The sequence below is a fragment of the Apiospora kogelbergensis genome, assembly GCF_038363985.1.
Source record: "Apiospora kogelbergensis strain CBS 113332 chromosome Unknown utg000006l_segment0_segment0, whole genome shotgun sequence".
NCBI lineage: Eukaryota > Fungi > Ascomycota > Sordariomycetes > Amphisphaeriales > Apiosporaceae > Apiospora > Apiospora kogelbergensis.
Genome location: NW_027117423.1, coordinates 4,324,901 through 4,346,403, shown reverse-complemented (window position 1 = coordinate 4,346,403; position 21,503 = coordinate 4,324,901). Strand labels below are relative to the sequence as shown.

Sequence of the window (21,503 nt, the reverse complement as noted above, 5' to 3'; positions counted from 1 at the left end):
TGCCGGGCTGTCAGACCAACAGAAAAATAACCTTATTTAAGAGACAGACCAAAAGTAAGTTTCACCCAGAAGATTCCATGAATAAGGGCTTAATGGAGCGTATAGCACTCACTTTCCTAGTGTGGCATTAACATTTCGGCTTCTCCGGTACTCGTAATCAATATATAAAGACGATAAAACCAGCGTCTCCCATCAATCAGTATTGACTTTCTTCAAAGCATTCAACTCCTCCAATTACTCCTCGCCGATTCAGAAACAACATCAAAATGAAACCCAAATGGTTGGAAAAAGATCTCAGACAGAAATGTCAATCAGCGTCGTCAAGCAGCCCGCCCCCTACGAGGATCCGCGCAAAAGACGACGAAACCGAAACGAGCACCCCCCGCCAACCCCGGAGCCACCTACAACGCCTCCAAGGCGTCGGAGAGAATCATTTTCACCATATTCTCCGAGCCGCAGAGGCCGCGCGCGGAGCAGTCCTGGTGGGGGCTATCTCCGCGTCAAAACGGCCAACGTGCCGCGGCTCATGCAGGAGGGGTTCTCGTTTGGCACGGAAAACATGCTCCCCGAGGAGGGTTACATGTGCCTCACCCCTAAGGCTTTCCCTGCGCCGGATGGTTCTACGGCGCAGGATGTTACGGCGAAGTGGCCCCACGTCCGTCACTTCTACCTGCGCGACACGCGATGGTCGCCGCGCTGGCTGGCGCACCTAGAGTGCGCGGGCACCGACAATGCGGCGCTCGCCGGTATTCGGCCCTGTGAGCTTACCCACCATCACGTAGTCCAGTGCGTGGCCTGGGCATCCAAGAACAGTCAAATTTACAACTTTGTGCGCCAGCGGCCCCAGGACTTCGTGAACTGCGTTTACGACGACATGCCGCTGGAAGGGCTGTGGCCGCACCCGAAGCCTCTGGGGAATTGTGAGGCAGGTGCTAAGCAAGAAGATCCGGACCTGTATACTTCGCCACCGAATAAATAAGGCAGGCTCCTGATGTGATACCCGAAGTGGTGTGGCGAGAGTTTGATGTTGTCATATCGAGCTGGACAAGCTGGGGAATGGTCCAGAATGAAGGAAGGCGGATCATAGCAATCACTCAGGCAAACAAGTCACATTCAGGCAAGGGTCGTGGAACAGCGTGGTGGGTATATACATAGCATCGCAGCTTCTCGATTAACAGCTCTATCTACAAACTTCGCTACTAATCTTTCCTCCAAATTCCCCCCTGGGCAAAAACCCAATCTCTATGTTGACAATGGAACAAAATCAAATTCTCAATTCAATCGTGGCACTCGTGAGAGAAAACCCCGCCCCCTGATTATCCGCCCATCCTCTGACAGACGATGCGCAGCAACACCGCCAAGGGATGGGAAGGAAAGGCGCGGGGAATCCTGGTCGACTCAAGCGGCGACGAGCCGAAGCCCGGCCGCCATGAGTCTATCTCGTAACTGCTAGTCTTGGAGACCGGGAAAGACTTATGCGATGAAGGAGCGGGCGTTCTTCTGGTTGGGGTTGTTGCCGCCCTTGGCGCTCTTGGCGTTGGCGTTCTTGGCGTTGGCACCACCGGCCGCGGCGCCACCGGTAGCGGCACCGCCAGCAGCAGCGCCGCCAGCAGCAGGGGCAGCGCCACCGGCACCGGCGACCTGGAAGGCGATGTTGCCGCCGAAGGGACCGGCGTTGTTGTTGTTGGCGATCTTCATCAGGCAGAAGTTGGTGGCGCCCGAGGCGGCGTCGGTACCGGAGCAGGTGGTGCCGGCGGGGATCTTGACGGAGAAGGCGGCGTCGGCGCCAACGTTGGTGGCGCGGCGGCGGATGCCCATGGCAGCGAGCGCACGCTGGACCACGTTGCCCTTGCCGTTGCCGACCATGGTGGAGGTGGCCTTCAGCAGGGTGCCCTGGGAGTACTTGCCGGTACCGGTGGGGTCGATGACGACGTTGAGCTCACCAGCCTTGTTGATGGCGGTACCATCGGAGGTGACGGTGCGCCAGGTGCCGGAGATGGTACCCTGGCCATCGGCCGAGACCTGGGGAAGGGTGTTTCCGGAGAGAGCCATGGACTCGCCGAGGAGCGACGCGACCTTGAGGTTGCCGTTGGCGGTGGTCTTGCCGAGACCGTCGGTCAGGGGCTTGTTGGCCGAGTTCTTGGGGAAGACGGTCGTGTCCTTCTCGGTGGCGGCGTTCTTGCCGAAGCGGGCGACGGCGGCACCCTTGATGCCCAGGGCAGTGCCGTTACCACCCATGTTACCACTGTGGAGGAGGAAGCTGTGTTAGTGACTGATGATGCTGAAGTGAGGAGGAAGAGTGGATTGCTTACGTGACGACCTGAACGTTTCCGTGAGCGGAGACGATGGAGGCGGCGGCCAGGGCCAGGGCGAGGAGCTGAGTTCCGGTATACATCTTGAAGGTGTTTTTGTTTGATTGGATTCCGAGAAATTGGCGTGTAAAGACTGAAGGCGAAGAGCGAAGATAGGGCTCGAAAGTGAAGAGAATTAACCTGAAAAGATTGTTGAGAAGCGAAGCAAACAGACCAGATCAACCGGTTGTAGAAGTAAAGAAGAAGCGAAGTGAAGAGTGAGAAGCTGACGATGCTGATGATGAGGAGAGAGAAGATTGGGATTCTGGAGGGCGCGGACGGGAAGTTATATACTCATCGTCGGCGCTTAACCCCATGATGATGGTGTTGGGACGGTATGCCGCCGCAGAGTCCCAGCTACAGCTAGGCGGGCTCTCTCCACCACGAATAGTGACTGAGTGACTGGCTGACTGACGGACTGACTAGTCGATCTGGGTTGTTGGGCCTAACTTGGGCTTGTCAGGTGCGTTTGACCCCCTTGGCAGGGGTTGATGCGACGGGTATGCGACAGGGGTCTGTCCAGATTCGGGGACCCACGCCCGCGAAAGAAAGAATTGAGGCTCCAAGGCTCCTGATTCATTCTATCCTATTGGGGCCTAGTGGGCGCCTCCGACATCTCATGCAACCCCCTGCGGGCCATCTGGATCGGCATCGCGACGACTTTCCCTGCCGTCCGAGCCGCATCCTCCCCAAGACCCAAGACTCCATGGAAAGAGGGCGAGCCACGGGGAGTTTTTCTCTTGGCTGGTCTTGGGGGCGCCTGGGCGGCAGGTGCAATCGACGTCAACCAAACACCAAGCGAAAATCATGCACATCATTGCAAATCATACAGCTGTCAATTGGGAAACAAAAGTCTTGGCTGGTCAATACATCTCCATCTTTAATCAATCGACCACCATGTCGCGAGAAGTGAGGCTCTGGTTCGGTCGCGATGACTTGCTGGATTGCTCTGATGTGCCTGCTAGTGCCAACCCGTCAAACTTGTCAATCAATTCTGTCAACCGACTGTCATCCCTCCCTAGCCTGGCATACAGCCACACAAAACCCCATTTCAGACGAACAGCCAAAGAGGTGGGATTGCCATTGAAAATTCGTGCGAGTCGGGCACCCGAGGAGACCGAAAGCAACAGGCAGCTCTTCGCCCGTCGCGACTCGACGCGGTGCCCGGGGCCTTGGGCTGGGGGGCGGCCGCCAGATGTTCCATCATGTAACTGCGCTTGCGGGGATTGCTTGGCTAGGGCCCTGCAAAGCTGCAAAGCTGCAGAACCACAGAACACCCCCGGCCGAGGCGCTAGGATGCTGAGACAAGCTTCTACGGGGCCCCTGCGATCACCTCGCCAAGGAGGTGCTAGGGGTCCTTGGGAGCGCTAAACTGCTAATCGCCCAGTTCACCTGAGATCCCCCACCACCCACCGCCCACCGCCAATTACCTCGGTGCCAGGCGCCCTGTGTGCAAGGCACTACGATTTACCGAGATTCACCACTGCTGCACCACGATCTCTGCTCTGCCGCCTCTCTTCTTTCTCCGAGGCCCAGTTTGTTCAATCCTCCGAGTTGAGTCGAGTCGCGCCTTACCACTGCGCAGATTGCATATCCACGACGATGATGGCGACCCTTGATGTCATCTAAAATTATCGCCCCAAATCATGCATGCCTATGTACATATCGACATGGCATTTCCGATATTTCTTTTCGGTCGGCCGTGAAGCGCCTGCGCCTCATGGATGTCCATGCCGGGCCCCATGCTCCCACCAATCCCGATTTCGCGGCTCCGTGGTGGTGCCCCAGCGAGCGCAATGCGCATGCAGTGGCCCTCTGCCTCTGGTTTCGTTTCATCAGCCAAGAAGACGGTTCCCCTTTCCTTTTTCTGTGTCACCTTGAAACCAACTTTCGGCCTGCCATGCTATGTACCGGTAGCATCCCCGCCACCCGTTGGCCGCGCTTACTCGTATTGATATTGACGGGAATACGAAAGTCAAAGAGGTGCATCCTGCCGCCAGAACGACCGACATGGGAGAACCCCGACGAGAAGAGAGCGGCGAGGGATTCATTCCATGTAAAATTGGATGCCACCGCACGTTGGCCTTGAAGAACTCCATTGCATGCTGCTTTGGCAAGGACCGGCCTTTTACCAGAGCCCCCTCTCTCTGTGAGCGGGCAATTCCATTATGCGCCTCAAAACAGATCCACTAGTTGTTTTAGAGGCGATTCCAATGGGAAGCCCTCGTTACTGACTAAGAGGGGGCACCACCAGCCAGACACAACCCAGGGCCCACCCCTGCCATTCTCACCTGATCTCCTCCACTGGCCGCTGTGACATTGACAACTCTCTTGACATGGAAGTAGGGAGAGGGGGGGGACAAGCCTGTATTGGTCGACCACCCAGAAACAGCCCGCCTCAACGGCGGCCAGAGAAGCTTGAAACAAGCATAACTGAATTTCATCGTATTTGTCGTGAGATGACGGGCTTTCTCCGAGATTCCTGAAACAAGCATAACAAGAAAGCATAACCGCAATCATGAGAGAACCCATATTCCTATGCCCCCGACTCAGGGCCAAAATCGCGTGGTCGCCCCGATTGACTGCACCAGTGCGCGCGCCTTTTTTCCCAATTGTCGGCCGCGATCCTACCGAAGATGCCTGCCTGGGGGATGGGGGACCTCTTATTCCATCCCGAGCAGCCACTCGCAACTCTTCTTTTCGTCCCGTCCCCCCTGCATGTGCATTGGTAAATTGAGATTCAAGTAATCACCGCAAGCCAAAGCGGTAGTATGTAGGTGGGGGGAATAGAAAGAAATTGTCCAAAATGATGGGAATACGACCCCCATGTCATTCTATTACTATTATAATGTGCACTGTGCATGCATTCCCCCGAGTCGCAAATTGACCGCCGTCCAGAAGTCCAGACTCCCGGGGATCAATCAATGCAGGCCCGGGGGCCCGGAGCCCGGCGTGCCCGGCGGCGCCGCGAGGAAGAAGAAGGAAAATCGAAAGGCCCTTCTGGACGAGCGCCGGGCTTGATCGGCGCAAGGATCGGGGACAATCCTCCCTTCTTGGCCTGCCGGCGCGCGCAGTGGTGTATGGACATATCATATGTGGGTGGTTTCGATGGTGCTCCAAAAGTTGCCGCATCTGGCCTGCCAAGGACGCGCTACGGGAATCAAAATCGCTTCGGCTCCACCGGCCGCGGAAACAGCACCACCACCTCCACGTTGCAACCATCGACGTACGTGGTCAGGGCTTGGTCAGCGGGCTGGCTAGAAACAGCTACATACTCAGCAGAGATTCCCACCACCGTTGTTTGTTCCAGGGACGATGCGAGGATGTGCCTGTCTCCGGCTTGGCGAACGGGTTTGGCGTGCCGTAGAGTTTTCCCATGTTTGTTTGGGCGCCGCCTCAGCAATCTAATTGAAACCACGGCAAAGCTTGAGTCGAGCGGCAGCCAGAAGCGCGCTGCTGCTGCTGGGGTTCAACGTCATCGCGGGATATCCAGATCATCGCTGGTGTGCTAAGTATGTAGGCAGGATCCCCTCTCGTGGGTCAAGAGGGAAGGAAGAAAGACGGCTCAACCCCGGGGGACACGGCCACAGTCGAGCCACACACGCCCTTCTGCTCGGACTACTACCCTGAGAAGATCCAGAAGCAAGCACCTGCAGCTGTGGCCCGGATGGAGTTGGGTCTTCTGCGAGGATCAACAAAGAAGCGGCCAGCTTCCTCGAACAGACCCTGTAGCAATCAGAGGCTGCTTTCTAACAGATCGGCAGCGCGGCCTGCCAATAGGGGAAGGCGACCCCGTAACCGGGCCCCCTTCTGAGGTAAAGTCTACCCGGCGGTGGTTTGCACCCCCGTTCCTGCTCTTTCGTCTATTCTTTCGCCAATTTGAAGCATGGGAGAGACAGAGAGCCAGGTGCCAGGGGAGGGTCCGTTTTCACGACGTCGGTTACGAGCAAAAAGCGGGTTTTCCTTCATCCCAACTGAACGAAACCGTCCCCTCCTAGCCTCCAAGGGGGTCCCGTTTCATCCCACTTTTCGTGACACCGACAAACCAATCGCATCCCGCCAGCAGCGACCACCCTGCCACCACTCGCTCATGCAATACGACTTCACTCTGGTTTCTGGCGAGATCGAGAACAACCAACACCGAAGCGCCACCGCACATGTGTAGATAGGTACGGAAAGGGGCCTGCTTTCGGGTTTTCGAATGCAATCACGGCGCGCTCTTCTGCCGTCGGCGCAGAGGCGACACACAGCCATCAGAGAAAGGAAAAGCCAACAACATCGAGTGCAAGGCCTGACGGTTAACTGGGTGCTGTTTCCCCGCATGAGTGCGGTGACCAGAACACGATGCTAACGGACATACATACATACAAGTTACACAACACTATTGACTCGAATGTCCATTCAGACTTTTCCCACGATTCAAGCGGACCTGCGGCAACGAAGCATTCATCAACGGCGAAGATACTGCTCTAACCACAAGGTCCGGCAACCCATCGACCAGAGAGTCGACTACCATCTTGGACGTGGGTGAAGAAGACGGTGAGAGGTCATGGCTCGAAGGGACTCTTACCTACTACATACCGTCAGCTCTGATTGATGAGTGAAAATTTATCTTGTTCGCGGATGCATCATGATAATAATGGAATTTCACACAATTACAATCCTGCACTCTGCCAGATCTGTGCAGCAAGCATGTACTTCCTAGCTCACAAGTGTGTTTAAAGTCTTAACTTTATCTACCACAAAGAAAGACGGTATGCCATAGGGGGAATAAGAATAAACTCGTAGATAGGGTAAAGGTGAACCATAACCATCCACGACTTTATGTAGTGGTCCCCCTTTTCCCCACACGGATTTGCGCAGGCTCGAATTCACTGTCGATCATCAAGTCTCAATGCCAATATATCGAAGCCCGGATTTGGAGACAACTGCTGCGAGCTTCGGCCGCCTCCGAATTGGTGCATCTGAATGTAGAGAGTTGCATCGGACTTATAGTTTGCCATACCCGTGGGATTTAGGCAATATTCCAAATGAGGCACCAGAGCGACAACGCAACAGCGGAATTCCGGTGGGGCCAAAGTAGGACAGATGCAGGAACGCCGGCAGATGTGAACAAGTGCCAGATGAATCTATTGGCAGCGTAGATAGCGGCTTGCTTGGACCAGTACACGTCGACTTTAATATTGGATGCAATATAACGAATGCCGATCAAAACTACCCAGAGTGGATCTGGGCCACCCAACCAATAAGGGGCAAGGTAATTCCGGATTACCCTATCTTCACCTCCTCTTGGATCGGCAGTGTAAGACGACGTAATCGTCACTCGGTGTAAGCAATTACTATACGATAGATGTTGGAGCAGCGAACGGGTTAAAGGAGCGGTGGGCTTGCGGCAATACCAGAAGACGGCAAAGGGGCCAGTCCGTGTCAGCAGGCGCCGTGAGCTTAAAAGCAGATGAGAAAGTTCCCTTTACCGTTTCTCGTTCGTGCTGTCCCAGTAGTCTCCAGCCAAAAAAGCATAGTCCAGTAGCGAAATCCGATCGTCCAACATGCAGTTCTCCCTCGCCGCCCTCCTGGCCTTCACGGCCGGCAGCGCCACCCCCGGCCAGTACTGCGACGCCGCCACCGGCGTGTGCTACTACGAGGCCGCGGCGGGCAACGCCACCTACCGCGTCGCCATCCCCGACGTCGCCGCGGCGCCCTTCGACATCCTGCTGCAGATCGTGGCGCCCCGGTCGGTGGGCTGGGCCGGCGTCGCGTGGGGCGGCCACATGGCCGAGAACCCCCTGACGCTCGGCTGGGCCAACGGGGACGACGGCGCCGTCGTCTCTTCTCGGTGGGCCACGTGAGTGTTTTTCCTCCCCTTTTCTTTTCTTTCCGACCAGCAAAGCGCAGCAGGGTCGGGATCCATACCACTCAGCTTACTTGGACGGACTTTGATGAACTGACTGGCTGACACGTGCGACGGGGCAATAGCGGCCACACCATGCCCGGCCCCTACGCGGGCGCGACCTACCAGGTCCTCAAGGGCTCCGGCGCCAACGCCACGCACTGGGCCCTGACGGCGCTGTGCCGCGGGTGCAGCCAGTGGACGACGGACAACGGGACCGTCGTCTCGGGGCTCGACCCCGCGCCGCGGGCCCCGTCAGCGTGGCCTACGCGCTCTCGACGAAGGCGCCCGCGCAGCCGGCCAACAACGCGTCGGCCGTCGGCTTCCATAGCGCCAAGGGGCCGCTCAAGCTCGACCTGGCCGCCGCCAAGACGGAGAGGTTCGACGAGTACGTTCGGGCTTTGATGTAGGGTAGAGGGGGCTTTTAGGCTGATGTCGGGGTTTCCCTTTGGGAGATCGCTATGTGCGTCTTGGGATGGTTTGAGACCCGAAGGCATTCGATGTGATACTGCGTCTTTTGCTATGTGATGAGGGCAGAAAGCGAGATGGATACATGAGTACTCAACGACTGGAGAACGAAAGTTTTGTAAAATCAACTGTCTAAAACCAATCAATCAACAAACTACCTTGCGGTGTCTATGATGCTTCAATCTACACTTTCCGCCCCTGAAGCTGCTGACTTGCGTCAATGTTGCCGTCGTAAATGATGTTACCAATGTTCTGATATTGCCTACGCTCGTACAACAATCGCTCCCACGACGTCTCGCCGGAGAACAGTCCTGCAAGCGGCACGGCCGAGCTCCTACGAGGTCTCCAGGGCCGAGACGGTCTGCTCTTACGAGACCTGTACCACGTCCTGTGGTCCGTCATGCACCCCGAAGCGATGGCCCAGCTCGCGTCGCCGATCTCGGGCACCCGCCCGTCCGCCGCGATCGGGCCCGTCGTCGGATCCGCGGGACCCGAAGCTCTGCGTCAGACTCTCAAGGAGCTGCGCGAGCCGCCGCCGGCCACCGACTGGCACGCCAAGACGGGGGCATATGTACCCTGCTGCGCTGGCGAAGAGCCGGCCATCAACCCACCGTCGCCGACGCAGAGCGGACACAAGGAGCACGTCTGGGCGCCCGGACACGAGCGTGCCCCACAGCCTTCCAGCCCGTATCCAGGCTCCAGGTAAAGCTGGGCTCTCCGAGCGCCTCGACGGCCCGCAGTTTCTCCGCGGCGGCTTGTTCCGGGCATCACGACGAACAGGGGTATCTCCATACTCCTGAGACGCGACGCGACTTGCGCGACTTCGAGCAGACCGCGGACGTGGTCGCCTCTTGTTCCCTGCGCGACAGCCTAATCTCCTTTACGTTCATCTTTGCTTGGTATCGAAAATAAGCGCATCGGGTAGGTATGGGGGAAAGGAAACATCGCTCGGGCCGTGCATCGCTTTCCCTTTGGCAAGTTCGCCTGCGTCTAGCTGGTTCAACGCGTCCATCGCGCCGCCATCCTCGGTGTTTTCGAGCTTCAAGAGGACCTGGAGAGAGGTAGTCACGTTGGCTAGCCGATGTTGGAGGTGGGTGGATAGAGTATGGCGTTTTAGTCGCTGGGTTTGGGAGGCTTGGGTTTGACGCGACGATACCCTCGTGAGTGAACTGGACTAATGCGCTGTCATGGTGGAAAGGGAACCGCTCGATAGTCTCCTATACATCCCTGATAACTAACAGGCTCTTACACAGGGATGAAGAAGAATACGAAACACCATGTGTATTGGCAAGTGGGTAGACAGATACGGCACATCATCTTCGGCAGCGTGAAGATCTTGCTTTCAAGAGGCCCTCACGACTCCTATTCTTGAGGTCTGATTTAACTGGTGGTGTCACGATCCATGTTCGTCGTTGGGACCCCGCCCACTCACGGAGGATTCCTGTGTTTTGTCGCGGAGTTAGGACTGGACTCCAGCAAACCAACACGGTCATCCAAAATTACATACAAACTGCATCATATACTCCGGCTCTTCATCCTCTGGAAAGACAGGACCAGAAAGACACCTAAAAGAGGTTAGTCAACAGAAACATACACACTACTCCATGATTGCTTACGTTTTCGCGACATCCTTCCGATACTACATGCCATCAAACTTGATGAGCTTGACTCCCTTGTATGCCGTCCTGACCGCTTCTTCAAGCGTATCCTCGACCGCGGCGACGGAAAAGACGCGACCGCCCGCCGTCTTGAGCACCCCGTGAACGCTTATTGGGTCTACCAAAGCACGGAGAACACTGACCTTCAGGGCACGGCGCCAGCTCGATTGGACGGCCCTGAATGTACGAGCCTGGGTAGCCGCCAGATGCCACTACAACGTTGCACGCATGCCCACTCCTGGCTTTGATCTTGACGCTTTCAAGGGCATTGGAGGTGCACGCCAAGAGGATCTGACACAAGTCGGTGTCGCTGCTCAAATGTGGCAGCATCGATTGCGTTTCGGGGTCTCCGAATCGGGCTTTGTACTCGATTACTTTCGGTCCGTGTTTTGTCATCATAATGCAGATGAATAGTAAACCACTGAATGGTCGCCCTGATGCTACAGTCAGACCTATTTCGACCACTAAGGCAAATCTTGAATACAGGTAGATTGGGAGAGAGAGGGCAGAAAGAAGAGGAAAGATAGCAGCTTGCCTTCTGCTTCAAGCCCAGACAGCGTGGGCTTGATGATCTTGTGCTCAATCACCTTCATATCCTCCTCCGAGAGGAAGTCGACGGGCGTATAGGCCCCCATCCACCCCGTGTTGGGTCCGTCTGGCTCCCAAGTGCGCTTGTGGTCCTGGCCCGCCGCCAGGGTCTTGTGGGTGTGCGCGTCGCAGAACGTGTGGACGCTGATCTCTTCGCCGTCGAGCAGCTCCTCAACGACCACGTGGTCGCCCGCCTCCCTGCCGAACTTCTTGTAGACCATGATGTCGTCGAGGGCCTCCAGCGCCTCTTTCTGGTCGGCGGCCAGGACGACGCCCTTGCCCGCCGCCAGGCCCAAGGCCTTGATCACGAACCGCTGCCGCTCCGAGTCCTTGATGAACTTTCTCGCCTCCGAGTAGTGCTCGAACGACTCCCCTTCGGCGGTCGGGATCCCGTGGCGCCTCATGAATCATTTCCGAGTAGGCTTTGGAACCCTCGATCTCGGCCGCTGCTCGGCTTGGCGCGAAGCAGGGGATGCCGCCTGTATGGCGATGGTCAACGTCTGTGCAGCTGCTGCGGTAGACGCATCTCTAATGCGGCCAGTAGTAGCGCAATGCGCGCTCGGCCTCCCGCGACTTACGCTCGCACTCCCCGCGAACCTTGTTCTTGTTTTGACCACAGCCATGCCAAGCACTGCAAATTGTCATGGGCGAACGGCTGCCGATGCGAAAGCCACTTTGGCAACGGAGAGGAAGGAAACAATGGACTTACTGCCACGGAAGTGGTCGTCGATCCCGTCGACGACGGCATCGTCCGGACCGCAACGGCGAGCCCGACGCCGTTCTCCTTGGCGAACGAAACGATGGCCGCGTAGTCGCGGGCCCGGATGTGGGCGACGTTCTCGGTTTTGGCGGCTTCTTCGGTGGCCCCGTTGCCGGGCAGCGCGAAGATGCGCGACACGGCGGGCGATTGGGCCAGCTTCCAGGCCAACGCGTGCTCCCGGCCGCCTTGGCCGATGATCAGCACGGTAAGGTCCCGTGGCGCTGGCGGTGACGATGCGGCCATGGTGCGGTCGTGCTGCGTTGGTGCAAGTAGGGAAAGAGTCAGATGTGGGGATTTTGTTTCCCCTGGGTTCGGTTTGTGTGAAACGGCTTGGGAGAATGGAAAGGTCAAGGGACAGTGCAAAACTTAGACGAGCTGCTTCTTGTTTAGTGATTGATGACTTGATGAACCATGGGGTCGAAAAAATATGACAAGAGAACTTACATATGAGAGGATTTCTAAGTGCTCCGCCACCTCCACGCAACACGCCACATCACTCCCATTAGTAACAACGACAACGTCACAAAGCAACGTAAGTGCTGGCCCCTGCAAGCTTTGGCTACTAGTAAATCACCTACTCAGTAACGGTCCAACTTCTCGGTCGCGGGTGTATCGATGCGAGTTATATCTCCCCGCTGGAAACTTGAGTAGTACTTCTGCTGCCGCCACAATAGAGACAGCTGAGCTTCGACCCATATGCGGGAAGCATAGGTCTGACACAATTGAGTTCAATAAAGTGGCAACCTGGATCAATCTTAGTGAAATATTCAATCTCGATATCTCGGCCCAGACCTTCAGCCATCGCCCTAATAATTATTTCGAGTATGCTGCCAGTGATCCGGTCCATCTGGAGTCCAGTATCAGGGGTGTAGAAGCATGTAATTCCATGCCGCCAGTAGCAACCCCTTGATTGCGGCCAATGACTCTATGTGCCTTCTTACTTGTGAGGCAATAAGAATTGGGAGAAAGTAGATGTATGGGAGTGCTTTCGAATCAAACAGAATTGATGTCGCAACGCAGCCAAGAAGCATAAGTAGGTTCATAAAAAAGAAGCAAAGTGATATAAGGCGCTGGCCTAGCTAAGCAACAAAAGAAAGAGTGCGTGAGGACGCTGTATATATGCCTAGAAGACCCCAGCTCCAGTGTTCAAGCCTGGAGCTGGCCTCCATACTAGGAACCAGGGTATACCCCTGTCACCCCAAATGCACCAATTGACATCAATAAGAAGGCGGCAGTAGTACACGCAAGTCTGAGAGACGAATACATGGATGGGTCACGGTTTAACCATTGACACTCTAACTAGTGATATTGAGATCTATACACTGCAACTTGGTCTTCCTCTTCTATCTATAGCCTTTTGGCACTCCCATATCCATAATTCTCCACCACATTATCCTCATCCACCTCTTACTTGCCGCTCTGATCCATCTCACGACCTAACTCAGCCGGGTCCGCCTCCGCCAGGGCCGTCCCCGTCAAGGTACGGTACTTCTCCTCGTCGATCGAAGCCAGCTTCGAGTCGACCGTCTTGGGAGCGAGGCCGTACAGATGCTGGAAGCTCATAATCATGGGCCGCCAGAGGTCGGCGTTCACGCGGTTGCTGTGGCCGGGCAGCCGCAGGTCGTCTTGGATATGGGTCCGGAGGACCTTGACTTCGATGGCCAGCATGGCCCCCCGCGCTCCGGGGCGTCCCGCATCAGCTCGTTGCTGGCGACCAGCTCGACCTCCATCTGCACGGGGCACTCGGCAATGCGGGGCGGCCGGACCAGGTCGGACGGCTGCGGGGTCAAGCCGGCGCGTCCGAATTTGTCTCGGCAGAGCTCGTAGCCGAGGGTCTGCTTTTTCGGGGACAGGACGGGGCTGCCGGTCGTCTTGGCGATGGCGTTGACGTAGGCGCCCATGTCGTCGCTGGGCAGGTTGAGGACGCACTGCTTGGTGCGCAGGAGGTTCATGGGGGTGTGCGACTGGGAAGCCAGGCCCAGGACGCAGCGGTCGCCGAGCCACCAGGCCGAGGACATGGGCGCGATGTTGGTGGTGCCGTCCTCGTTCTCGGTCGTGATCAGGACGACGGGCGTGCCCCAGTAGTAGATGGCGGGGTTTATGACGGAGTGCATGATGAAAGGAGGAGGGAGTGTTTGGAAGAGCGGATAGATATTCAAGATGGATGAATGAGGTGCTTGGCCAAATTGAATAGCCATCTACTGCTTCCATTGCAGTCTTATATACCCAGAAACGCATCCCCCTGCTGGACCGGGCCATTGCCAGAGAAATGACCAGTTAAAAGGAGCGTCGTGAAAAGTCGGAAGCTGATTGGTTACTTTCACAGCAAGACACCGTGACGGGTGGAGACACCAATTCTTAGCGGCGTCTCTGATTGGCCACTTCTCCAGCAAGCGACGACGTGCTTACGCCGATTCTTCTTCCCGTTGCCATCGGAGTTCATCCTCCTTCTCCTCCTCCTCGTCCCCCATCATCATCATCAACAAATCAATCAACAGCCATTTACCGCCCCTCGACCAAGACACGAGACGTGATTTATGCCGCATCCGTCCTTCGCCAGCGACAGCGCGCGCTGGAGCGCCGTTCGCCGCAAAGACGCCCAGGCCGACGGCCTGTTCGTGTACTGCGTGCGCACGACCCAGATCTACTGCCGGCCCGTGTGCAAGGCGCGGCTCGCGCGCCGCGACAACGTCGTCTTCCACGACGGCCCAGACGCCGCGGCGCGCGCCGGCTTCCGCCCGTGCAAGCGCTGCAAGCCGCACCTCGGCGGCCGCATGCCCGAGACCGCCGCCGTGCGGCGCGTGCGCGCCCTCGTGGAACAGAAGAAGGCGCCGGGGGCGGCGGCGGCGGCAGACCTGGAATCGTCGTCGCCGCCCGTCGGCCGCTTGGCGTGCTTGGAGCGCATGGCGAGGCAGGCGGGGGTGTCCAAGTGGCACTTTCACCGCACCTTCAAGGAGGTCACCCAGATGACGCCGACTGCGTACTTGCGGCAACGATTGGGTGGTGGGTCATGGCCTGGCTTTTCAGAGACCTTAGGGGATTCCATCATGCGATTGAGAAGCGACGAGGGAACGGTCTCGACGGCGACTTCGGAGCAGGGAAGCGTGTCTATCGATTCAGCCGAGACAGACCTTATGGCCCAGCCACTCAACGACGAGGAACTTGATCAGCCATGCGTCGCCACTCCGACGTTCAGCGACTTATACTTTGACTTTGAGAGCTTTATTGCCGATCTCGACAGTGGCCTCTACGATACATCACCATATCTGCCCGATCAAGAGTAGTACCGTTACACTGGTGACGGGCTACCCAAAGTCGCTGTGAATAGGTTGGATTCAGCCCAAAACCATGGATCTTTTCCCATCATACCCTTTATCCATATTAGCGCTGGTCAACGAAGTGGGCATGACGATGTCGCAGAGGGCAAAATACCTTGCTACGAGGCCTGAAAAGTACTGTGATTGGACTGGTAATATTTAGCAGTTTCACCAGACAAGAGAGGGAGCGAGGCAGGCAGCAGGCGTCCAAATAAGGTTTGCCCCCACAGCTGGGCTACTTTCTCTCTTCTTCTCCCCGCATAAAAGTTATTTCTGTCCTTCTTTATAGATGTCGGAATTCCGATGGTCAGCTTACGTCACGGGCGCGAGGGTGGCCCGCTCTGATAGGCCACAATCTGCGATACGCCAAGCGCCACGTACTCGGTTCGTTCCTAGTGTGGCTGACGGCTTCCTACGCCCTCTTCACCGCTCAAATTGGCGGCGCTTAGCGGGGCTTTGGTGGAGCCCGAGGAGATGATCTCAATCCCCAGGGGAATCCCAAAAAGGGGGCTCAACACAGTATCGCTCCAAAACATCATTGGAACCGTACTAGTAGTATTCTTTCACAATTCGTTTTCATATACAAGCACGTCGGCCGATTCCAGGGCAAGGTACTGTTAGCAAAAGGCCATCCACATCTAACGACACATACCCCACAACTGCCTCACGGGTCGCAGATCGCAGATCGTCCAGACGACCGATCAAAATGAGCACGAGGGAGCTTCAAAACTCGACGGTGCCGTCCGGCGCCGCCGCGTTACACAAGCCCTACCAGAAGCCCGCCGCCGCAGCCGCCGACGACGAGGACCTGTGGCCGACGCCCGTCATGGTGCACGACGCCGAGGCGGACAAGCGCGTCGACGTCAACGTCGACGACTACGGCGAGACGCTGGCCTTCCTGCGCTGCTTCGACACCATGTACCTGATCGACGACTCGGCCGCCATGGCGCCGTACTGGGGCGACGTCAAGGCGCTGCTGGAGCGCCTGACGCCCATCACGGTCAAGTACGACCCGGACGGCATCGACATCTTCTTCCTCAACCACCGGCCCAAGGGCCTGCTGTCGGGCATGACGTTCCGCAAGTCCGGGTACCGCCACATCGGCGGCTACGGCGACCACGACGCCGACTTTTCCAAGGACACGAGCACCGTGCACGGCATCTTCAACGGCGTCAAGCCGGCCGGCAAGTGCAACCTGGGCGCGCGCCTGTCCAAGCTGCTGACCTGGTACGGCAAGAAGCTCAAGACGGACGAGGAGGACGCGGCGCTGAACCTCATCGTCATCACCGCGGGCCGCTTCGACGACGACATCAAGGCGCCCCTCGTCCAGGCCGCCAAGATGCTCGACAAGATGAACGTGCCCGAGTACCAGGTCGGCATCCAGCTCTTCCAGATCGGCCAGCCGAGCCCCGAGGTCCAGCGCACCTTCGAGTACCTCGACGACGAGCTGCACAAGGAGGCCCAGACCCGCGACATCGTCGACACCACGACCTGGACCGGCGAGCCCGGGTCCCTGTCCACCGACGACCTGCTCAAGGTGGTGCTGGGGGCCGTGGTCAAGAAGCTGGACGAGAGGAAGTCGGCGCTGAACATGACCGACGCAGCCCACCCAGGCAAGCGACTTGATGGAGAGGGTGATTTCTTATAGAGCTTGTCAGCGGTAGCCGGTGGTTAATAGTAGCTCCTTTCAGCTCTGGTTGTCTTGCCCTCGTCTAGTGAAACGTGCACTTATATTTCGAGATTGCTCCCGGGGGTAGTAGCTGTACTAATATGCGAGTATCCCAGTCGGATACGGGTCACCAACCATTTCCCAACACTTGGGGCCGCGCTAGAGTATCTCTTCAACAACATTAATTGAAGGATGTGGGTTCAATGAGGACACGGCTTAGGGGGCTAATCAGCAGAATCATAATAGAAATCGACCAGATGGCAGTTTCGTGACTTCCATGGTCTGGGCTCTTTCTTTTATAAGCCCTGCGAGTACCGTGCTATACACCGCGTAACATACCATAGTATCTAACGTCTGATAGATTGATTACCAGAGGCATGGAACCTCTATCTGCCTCGTGGTGCGGCTTTCCAATACCGCAGCATGTCCCAGACTAGATAAGATGACTCAACCTCCAGTGCTAACGAGTATTGGGTCCCAATCTCGGCAAAATCTCTTCGTGCCTACTCCATTACGTCACAAGGAGTCAGCAGGATCTATCATGTATCCGAGAAGCACAAGAAGGCTTACGAGTCAAATTGGGAGCCAACGCCCCTGAGGGATTGCTCTTGGGACATGTGTTTATTCTTGGCCGGCTTCCTGAGTCGCTTATTTGGCAGCTTTAGAACGGCAACAGGAGGATGACCGCGTGGCTTTGCTGTCGTCATTCCACACCTGGGGGTTCTCACTGGTTTGGAAGCCCTTTTAGAAGGTTTGTCAGCGGTACTAGCTGTGGAAAGGAGGTAATGTAACGCACATAATGGGCGGCTGCTCACGAGTTTCAAACTTCGTATCCGGATTCTCTTGGTAGAATGTTTGAGGGAGGGTGCCATGGTCTTATATAACGTTTGGTATCCAGCCTTGCCTGGCGGAGATGAGTTGCAGCCCGATAAATGGAATGTGATGGTGTTTTATTTGTTGAGAACATTTATGAAACCATTGGATTGAAGCCGCATGTCTTGTTTAAATATCGTAATCAAATCTAGATGTGGTAATATTTGGAGTCGCGATGATGACATACGACGGATGGCACTAGATGCAATTGGACAACGGGGGCGAATGCAATTGAATTTGGTGTTATAATAACAGTTCCGGCCCCAGGGGCTGTCGGTGGTAGAACCACATCCGAAGACCAAGAGACTTGACAGACGCTCGGATAAGATGGATGTTGTTTCTTTTCTCTTTCTTTCTCTCTCTGTTCGTTACAGAGCTGTCAATCTAACAGACGAGGGGGTATCACAAAGACTGGGTGGCAGTAGCCTTCCACACCAGCCAGGCTCAATCTCGGATATGAGGCTTCGGTATTGGGATACAGGATTCAATAAGTGGCGCCACAAGGATAGAAGAAATACTGTGTGGTTTAGAGATATCACTATGATATGTCGCGACGCGGTTCAGGTGGACCCGGAGCCTTTGTAGCCCCCGTGGCCGGAGGAACCGCTTGGGGTTCAGTTGCTGAGCTTGCGAACCCTAGACGGTGGCAGTGTTATGAATGGGCGCCGATGGTACCACGAGGAGAACGTCCTTCTTGAGAAGGTCTGTGGCCCCCCATCGTCGCCCTGGATCGGCGTGTCCTTTAGCACGTACTGGGCCGAGGCGTTGTTACTCTGAACACGGAGGAGCTCTTTCACGAAAGACTCTAATAATAGGGGGAAGTCCAGGATCAGCTGCGGGGTGTTGACTGTAGCTGTGGTGCGGATGACGGCGCGAAAAGGCCACATCCTCAATACCTCGTCGCATCCTGCCCGAGAGAGCTGTGTCCGACTGGACGTGGCACAACGTCCAGCCGATGGCCGGGACGCTGGTGACGAGCAGGCCGATGCACATACCAAGGTTGAACTGTGCAATGCCGTCCAATGAGACGACACGGCGCTTGTTTGCTGTGAAACGATCTCGGACGAGGCGAGATGCCCTTCCGAGCCCTCCGGTACCGTAGTAGTCGCGGAATGCGGCAAAGCAACGCTCACGTTCGCGGCTTGCTTTGGGCGCTAGTACATTTGGTAGGAAGCTCAGGCCCAGCAGGGCAAAATCTTTGTCTATCGCCCTATGGCAACGCCGTCAAGATGGGGGCCGATGTGGGAGAGATCAAGCGACATACAAAAACCCTTCCATCGACTGGGGATCTAAGAGCGGGTTGCCAGGTTCGTACATCACAGTTGTACTGGCGATACTGAAGGACTAGCGGGTCCACTGAAAAAGGGGCACCCATTTCTTGCCGCCTAGATTCCCTAAGTTCTCCAAAATGCTGCCACATGCTGCCGCGGGTATTATCATACCAGCTTTCGACCTCGAATGCGTAGGGTGGGTTCAGCACAGTGGACCGGTGTTGGACCGGCCCGCGGAGGATGATGTTGCTTATGCCAACGCGGTGGTGTCGCCCCCTGACAGGGACATGAAGGTCAGGTTGCGGAGACGGTTGGCTAAGCAAGCCGTAAAGTTAGAGGCTGTCTGTTGCATTCGACTAATGGAATGGAAATGGATTAGATGATGGTGAAGTCAAATACCGAGGAATTACGGGAATTGAACGCGTTGGGTAATAGATCATGGCCGAGCGGTGAATCCTCTTCCAACCCATCACTGCAAATGATTCGATTAGCTACTGGTCAGGTCGCTTATGCAATACTACCTAGGTTCAGTCTGACATTATAACCCCAATCTAACTGTTAACGGAGTTACGAGTGTGCCGGTTGCCTAGTCATCGTCGCGCTCATGGTGGGCACCATTACTTTCACCGGCTTGACACCCCTCCCCCCTGAATCCTTACATAGCCAGCTCTAGGTGATAAACACTAAGCATTACCATATATTACTACTGTAAAATGTTCAGCTTATATTAACCCCTCACCAACCTCACACCTTTTCTTCCCCTCTCCAGCTGCATACAGGGGGTACACTCGGCTATTTCCCAGGGTGCTCCGCCCTCGCTAGCGACTTATCGGCCTTAGACGTAAAGCCGTTTACTCCAACATCCCTCACATTAGTCTAATGACCACCCGGATGATTTCCATACAGAATTCTGGTGAAGTTCGAATGTTTTCCTACTCACTGAACTAATAATCGCGCTGTAGGTTTGCTGCCTACTTCCACTACCATGGCCACTGCCAACGGCGCCAAGCAACTAGCCGAGATCAGGCCGCCGCTACACGAACCGCAACAGCTCTTCATCGGGGGCTCTTGCAGCGACAGCGCAGATGGTTCGACCTTCCCCGTGGTCAACCCCATGACGGGCGACACCCTGTACGACTGCGCCTCGGCCACCATTGACGACTGCTCCCGGGCCATCGAGTCGGCCTCGGCCGCCTTCGAGACCTGGTCTCGCAGCAGCCCCTCGTCGAGGCGGCTCATCTTCCTCAGGGCCGCCGACATCATCGAGCAGTACATACACCAGGACGCGCCCGCCATCCTCTCTTCCGAGGTGTCCGCCACCAAGGGCTGGGTCCGGGTGAACATCCTGGGCACGGCCGGCACCTTCCGCGAGGTCGCTAGCATGGCGACGCACATCAAGGGGGAAATCATCCCGTCGGACCGCCCGGGGACGACGATCCTCGTGGAAAGAGAGCCGATGGGCGTCGTCTTCGCCATGAGCCCGTGGAATGCACCGGTAAGCCGGTCCGGTTTCCATTGCTCAAAGCCTACGTATATATTTAGCTTCCGCTGACTGACTGGCCGGCTTCCACCTAGGTCAATCTCACCGCGCGCGCGATCTGCATGCCGCTGATGTGCGGCAACACCGTCCTCCTCAAGCCCTCCGAGTTCTCGCCCAAGAGCCAGCACCTGGTCGTGCGCGCGCTGCAGGAAGCCGGGCTCCCCGCGGGCTGCCTCCACTTCCTGCCCGTGTCGCCCGCGACCACGCCCGCAGTGACCGAGCACATCGTCAAACACCCCGCGGTCCGCCACGTCAACTTCACGGGCAGCGACCGCGTCGGCAAGATCATCGCGGGCCTGGCGGCGTCCTGCCTCAAGCCCTGCGTGCTGGAGCTGGGCGGCAAGGCGCCCCTGATAATACTAGAAGATGCCATCCTCGACGACGCCGTTGAAGCCGTCGCCTTCGGCGCCCTGGCGAACGCTGGGCAGATCTGCATGTCGACCGAGCGCGTCATCGTGCACGCCGACGTCGCGGCTGCGTTCAAGGAGCGCCTGCTCCGCCGCTTCCGGGCCGTGAAGGTGGGCGACCACACGCAGGACGACGCCGTGTCCGTCTCGGGCCTGTTCAGCTGCGTGCACGCGCAGCGCGTCAAGGGTATGCTGGAGGGCGCGCGGGCCGCGGGCGCGCGGGTTCTGCTGGGGGACATGGCGCTCGCGGGGCCGCGGCACACCATCCTGGGCCCGCACGTCCTGGACGGGGTGACGCCCGACATGGACATCTTCCGGCGCGAGAGCTTCGGCCCGCTCGTGTGTCTGACCGAGTTCCGCGGCGGCGACGACGAGGCGGTGCGGCTGGCCAACGCCAGCGAGTACAGCCTGTCGGGCGCCGTCTTCTCGCGGGACGCGATGCGCGCGCTCGCGGTGGCGCGGCGCGTGCGGACGGGGGCTTGCCACGTCAACGGCGCGACCATCTTCTTCGAGCCGACGGTGCCTAACGGCGGGATGGGGGCAGTTCCGGCTACGGCCGCTTTGGGGGATGGCGGGGGTTGAGGAGTTTACACAGCGCAAGATCATTACATTGAATAAGAGTGGGACGAAGTATCCTTTTTGATTGGGGACGATGCGGCTGGTATGTGTAGATAGCGAAATATATCTTCAAACACTCCAGGTTGACAACTT

At 57.0% G+C, this 21,503-nt stretch overlaps 10 protein-coding genes across 10 annotated transcripts; 5 read left to right on the top strand and 5 right to left on the bottom strand.

Annotated features, from left to right (window-relative positions):
• Window positions 1–304: 304 nt before the first annotated feature.
• On the top strand, window positions 305–979 carry PG998_010240 (uncharacterized protein; the record flags this gene model as incomplete). Its single annotated transcript, XM_066877056.1, has 1 exon — window positions 305–979. One exon carries the CDS (start codon window positions 305–307, stop codon window positions 977–979), a length of 675 nt encoding a protein of 224 aa, XP_066729212.1.
• Window positions 980–1,473: 494 nt separating this feature from the next.
• Window positions 1,474–2,395, bottom strand: PG998_010239 (uncharacterized protein; the record flags this gene model as incomplete). Its single annotated transcript, XM_066877055.1, has 2 exons — window positions 1,474–2,245; window positions 2,313–2,395. 2 exons carry the CDS (start codon window positions 2,393–2,395, stop codon window positions 1,474–1,476), a joined length of 855 nt encoding a protein of 284 aa, XP_066729211.1.
• Window positions 2,396–7,900: 5,505 nt separating this feature from the next.
• On the top strand, window positions 7,901–9,415 carry PG998_010238 (uncharacterized protein; the record flags this gene model as incomplete). Its single annotated transcript, XM_066877054.1, has 4 exons — window positions 7,901–8,196; window positions 8,328–8,429; window positions 8,501–8,629; window positions 9,019–9,415. The coding sequence occupies 4 exons, from the start codon at window positions 7,901–7,903 to the stop codon at window positions 9,413–9,415; spliced, it is 924 nt and encodes a 307-aa protein (XP_066729210.1).
• A 933-nt stretch (window positions 9,416–10,348) lies between these two features.
• On the bottom strand, window positions 10,349–11,359 carry PG998_010237 (phosphoribosylglycinamide synthetase; the record flags this gene model as incomplete). The annotated part of the gene is given in 3 exon segments (XM_066877053.1): window positions 10,349–10,544; window positions 10,555–10,788; window positions 10,923–11,359. 3 exon segments carry the CDS (start codon window positions 11,357–11,359, stop codon window positions 10,349–10,351), a joined length of 867 nt encoding a protein of 288 aa, XP_066729209.1.
• Window positions 11,360–11,362: 3 nt separating this feature from the next.
• Window positions 11,363–11,958, bottom strand: PG998_010236 (Bifunctional purine biosynthetic protein ADE1; the record flags this gene model as incomplete). Its single annotated transcript, XM_066877052.1, has 2 exons — window positions 11,363–11,434; window positions 11,665–11,958. 2 exons carry the CDS (start codon window positions 11,956–11,958, stop codon window positions 11,363–11,365), a joined length of 366 nt encoding a protein of 121 aa, XP_066729208.1.
• Window positions 11,959–13,122: 1,164 nt separating this feature from the next.
• On the bottom strand, window positions 13,123–13,829 carry PG998_010235 (FMN-binding split barrel; the record flags this gene model as incomplete). The annotated part of the gene is made up of 2 exons (XM_066877051.1): window positions 13,123–13,362; window positions 13,431–13,829. 2 exons carry the CDS (start codon window positions 13,827–13,829, stop codon window positions 13,123–13,125), a joined length of 639 nt encoding a protein of 212 aa, XP_066729207.1.
• A 423-nt stretch (window positions 13,830–14,252) lies between these two features.
• On the top strand, window positions 14,253–14,999 carry PG998_010234 (uncharacterized protein; the record flags this gene model as incomplete). The annotated part of the gene is made up of 1 exon (XM_066877050.1): window positions 14,253–14,999. The coding sequence occupies one exon, from the start codon at window positions 14,253–14,255 to the stop codon at window positions 14,997–14,999; it is 747 nt and encodes a 248-aa protein (XP_066729206.1).
• Window positions 15,000–15,738: 739 nt separating this feature from the next.
• PG998_010233 (uncharacterized protein) lies at window positions 15,739–16,680 on the top strand (the record flags this gene model as incomplete). The annotated part of the gene is made up of 1 exon (XM_066877049.1): window positions 15,739–16,680. One exon carries the CDS (start codon window positions 15,739–15,741, stop codon window positions 16,678–16,680), a length of 942 nt encoding a protein of 313 aa, XP_066729205.1.
• Window positions 16,681–18,188: 1,508 nt separating this feature from the next.
• PG998_010232 (cytochrome P450) lies at window positions 18,189–18,891 on the bottom strand (the record flags this gene model as incomplete). Its single annotated transcript, XM_066877048.1, is given in 3 exon segments — window positions 18,189–18,427; window positions 18,444–18,784; window positions 18,839–18,891. 3 exon segments carry the CDS (start codon window positions 18,889–18,891, stop codon window positions 18,189–18,191), a joined length of 633 nt encoding a protein of 210 aa, XP_066729204.1.
• Window positions 18,892–19,830: 939 nt separating this feature from the next.
• PG998_010231 (aldehyde dehydrogenase) lies at window positions 19,831–21,374 on the top strand (the record flags this gene model as incomplete). The annotated part of the gene is made up of 2 exons (XM_066877047.1): window positions 19,831–20,340; window positions 20,421–21,374. 2 exons carry the CDS (start codon window positions 19,831–19,833, stop codon window positions 21,372–21,374), a joined length of 1,464 nt encoding a protein of 487 aa, XP_066729203.1.
• Between the last annotated feature and the right edge of the window lie 129 nt (window positions 21,375–21,503).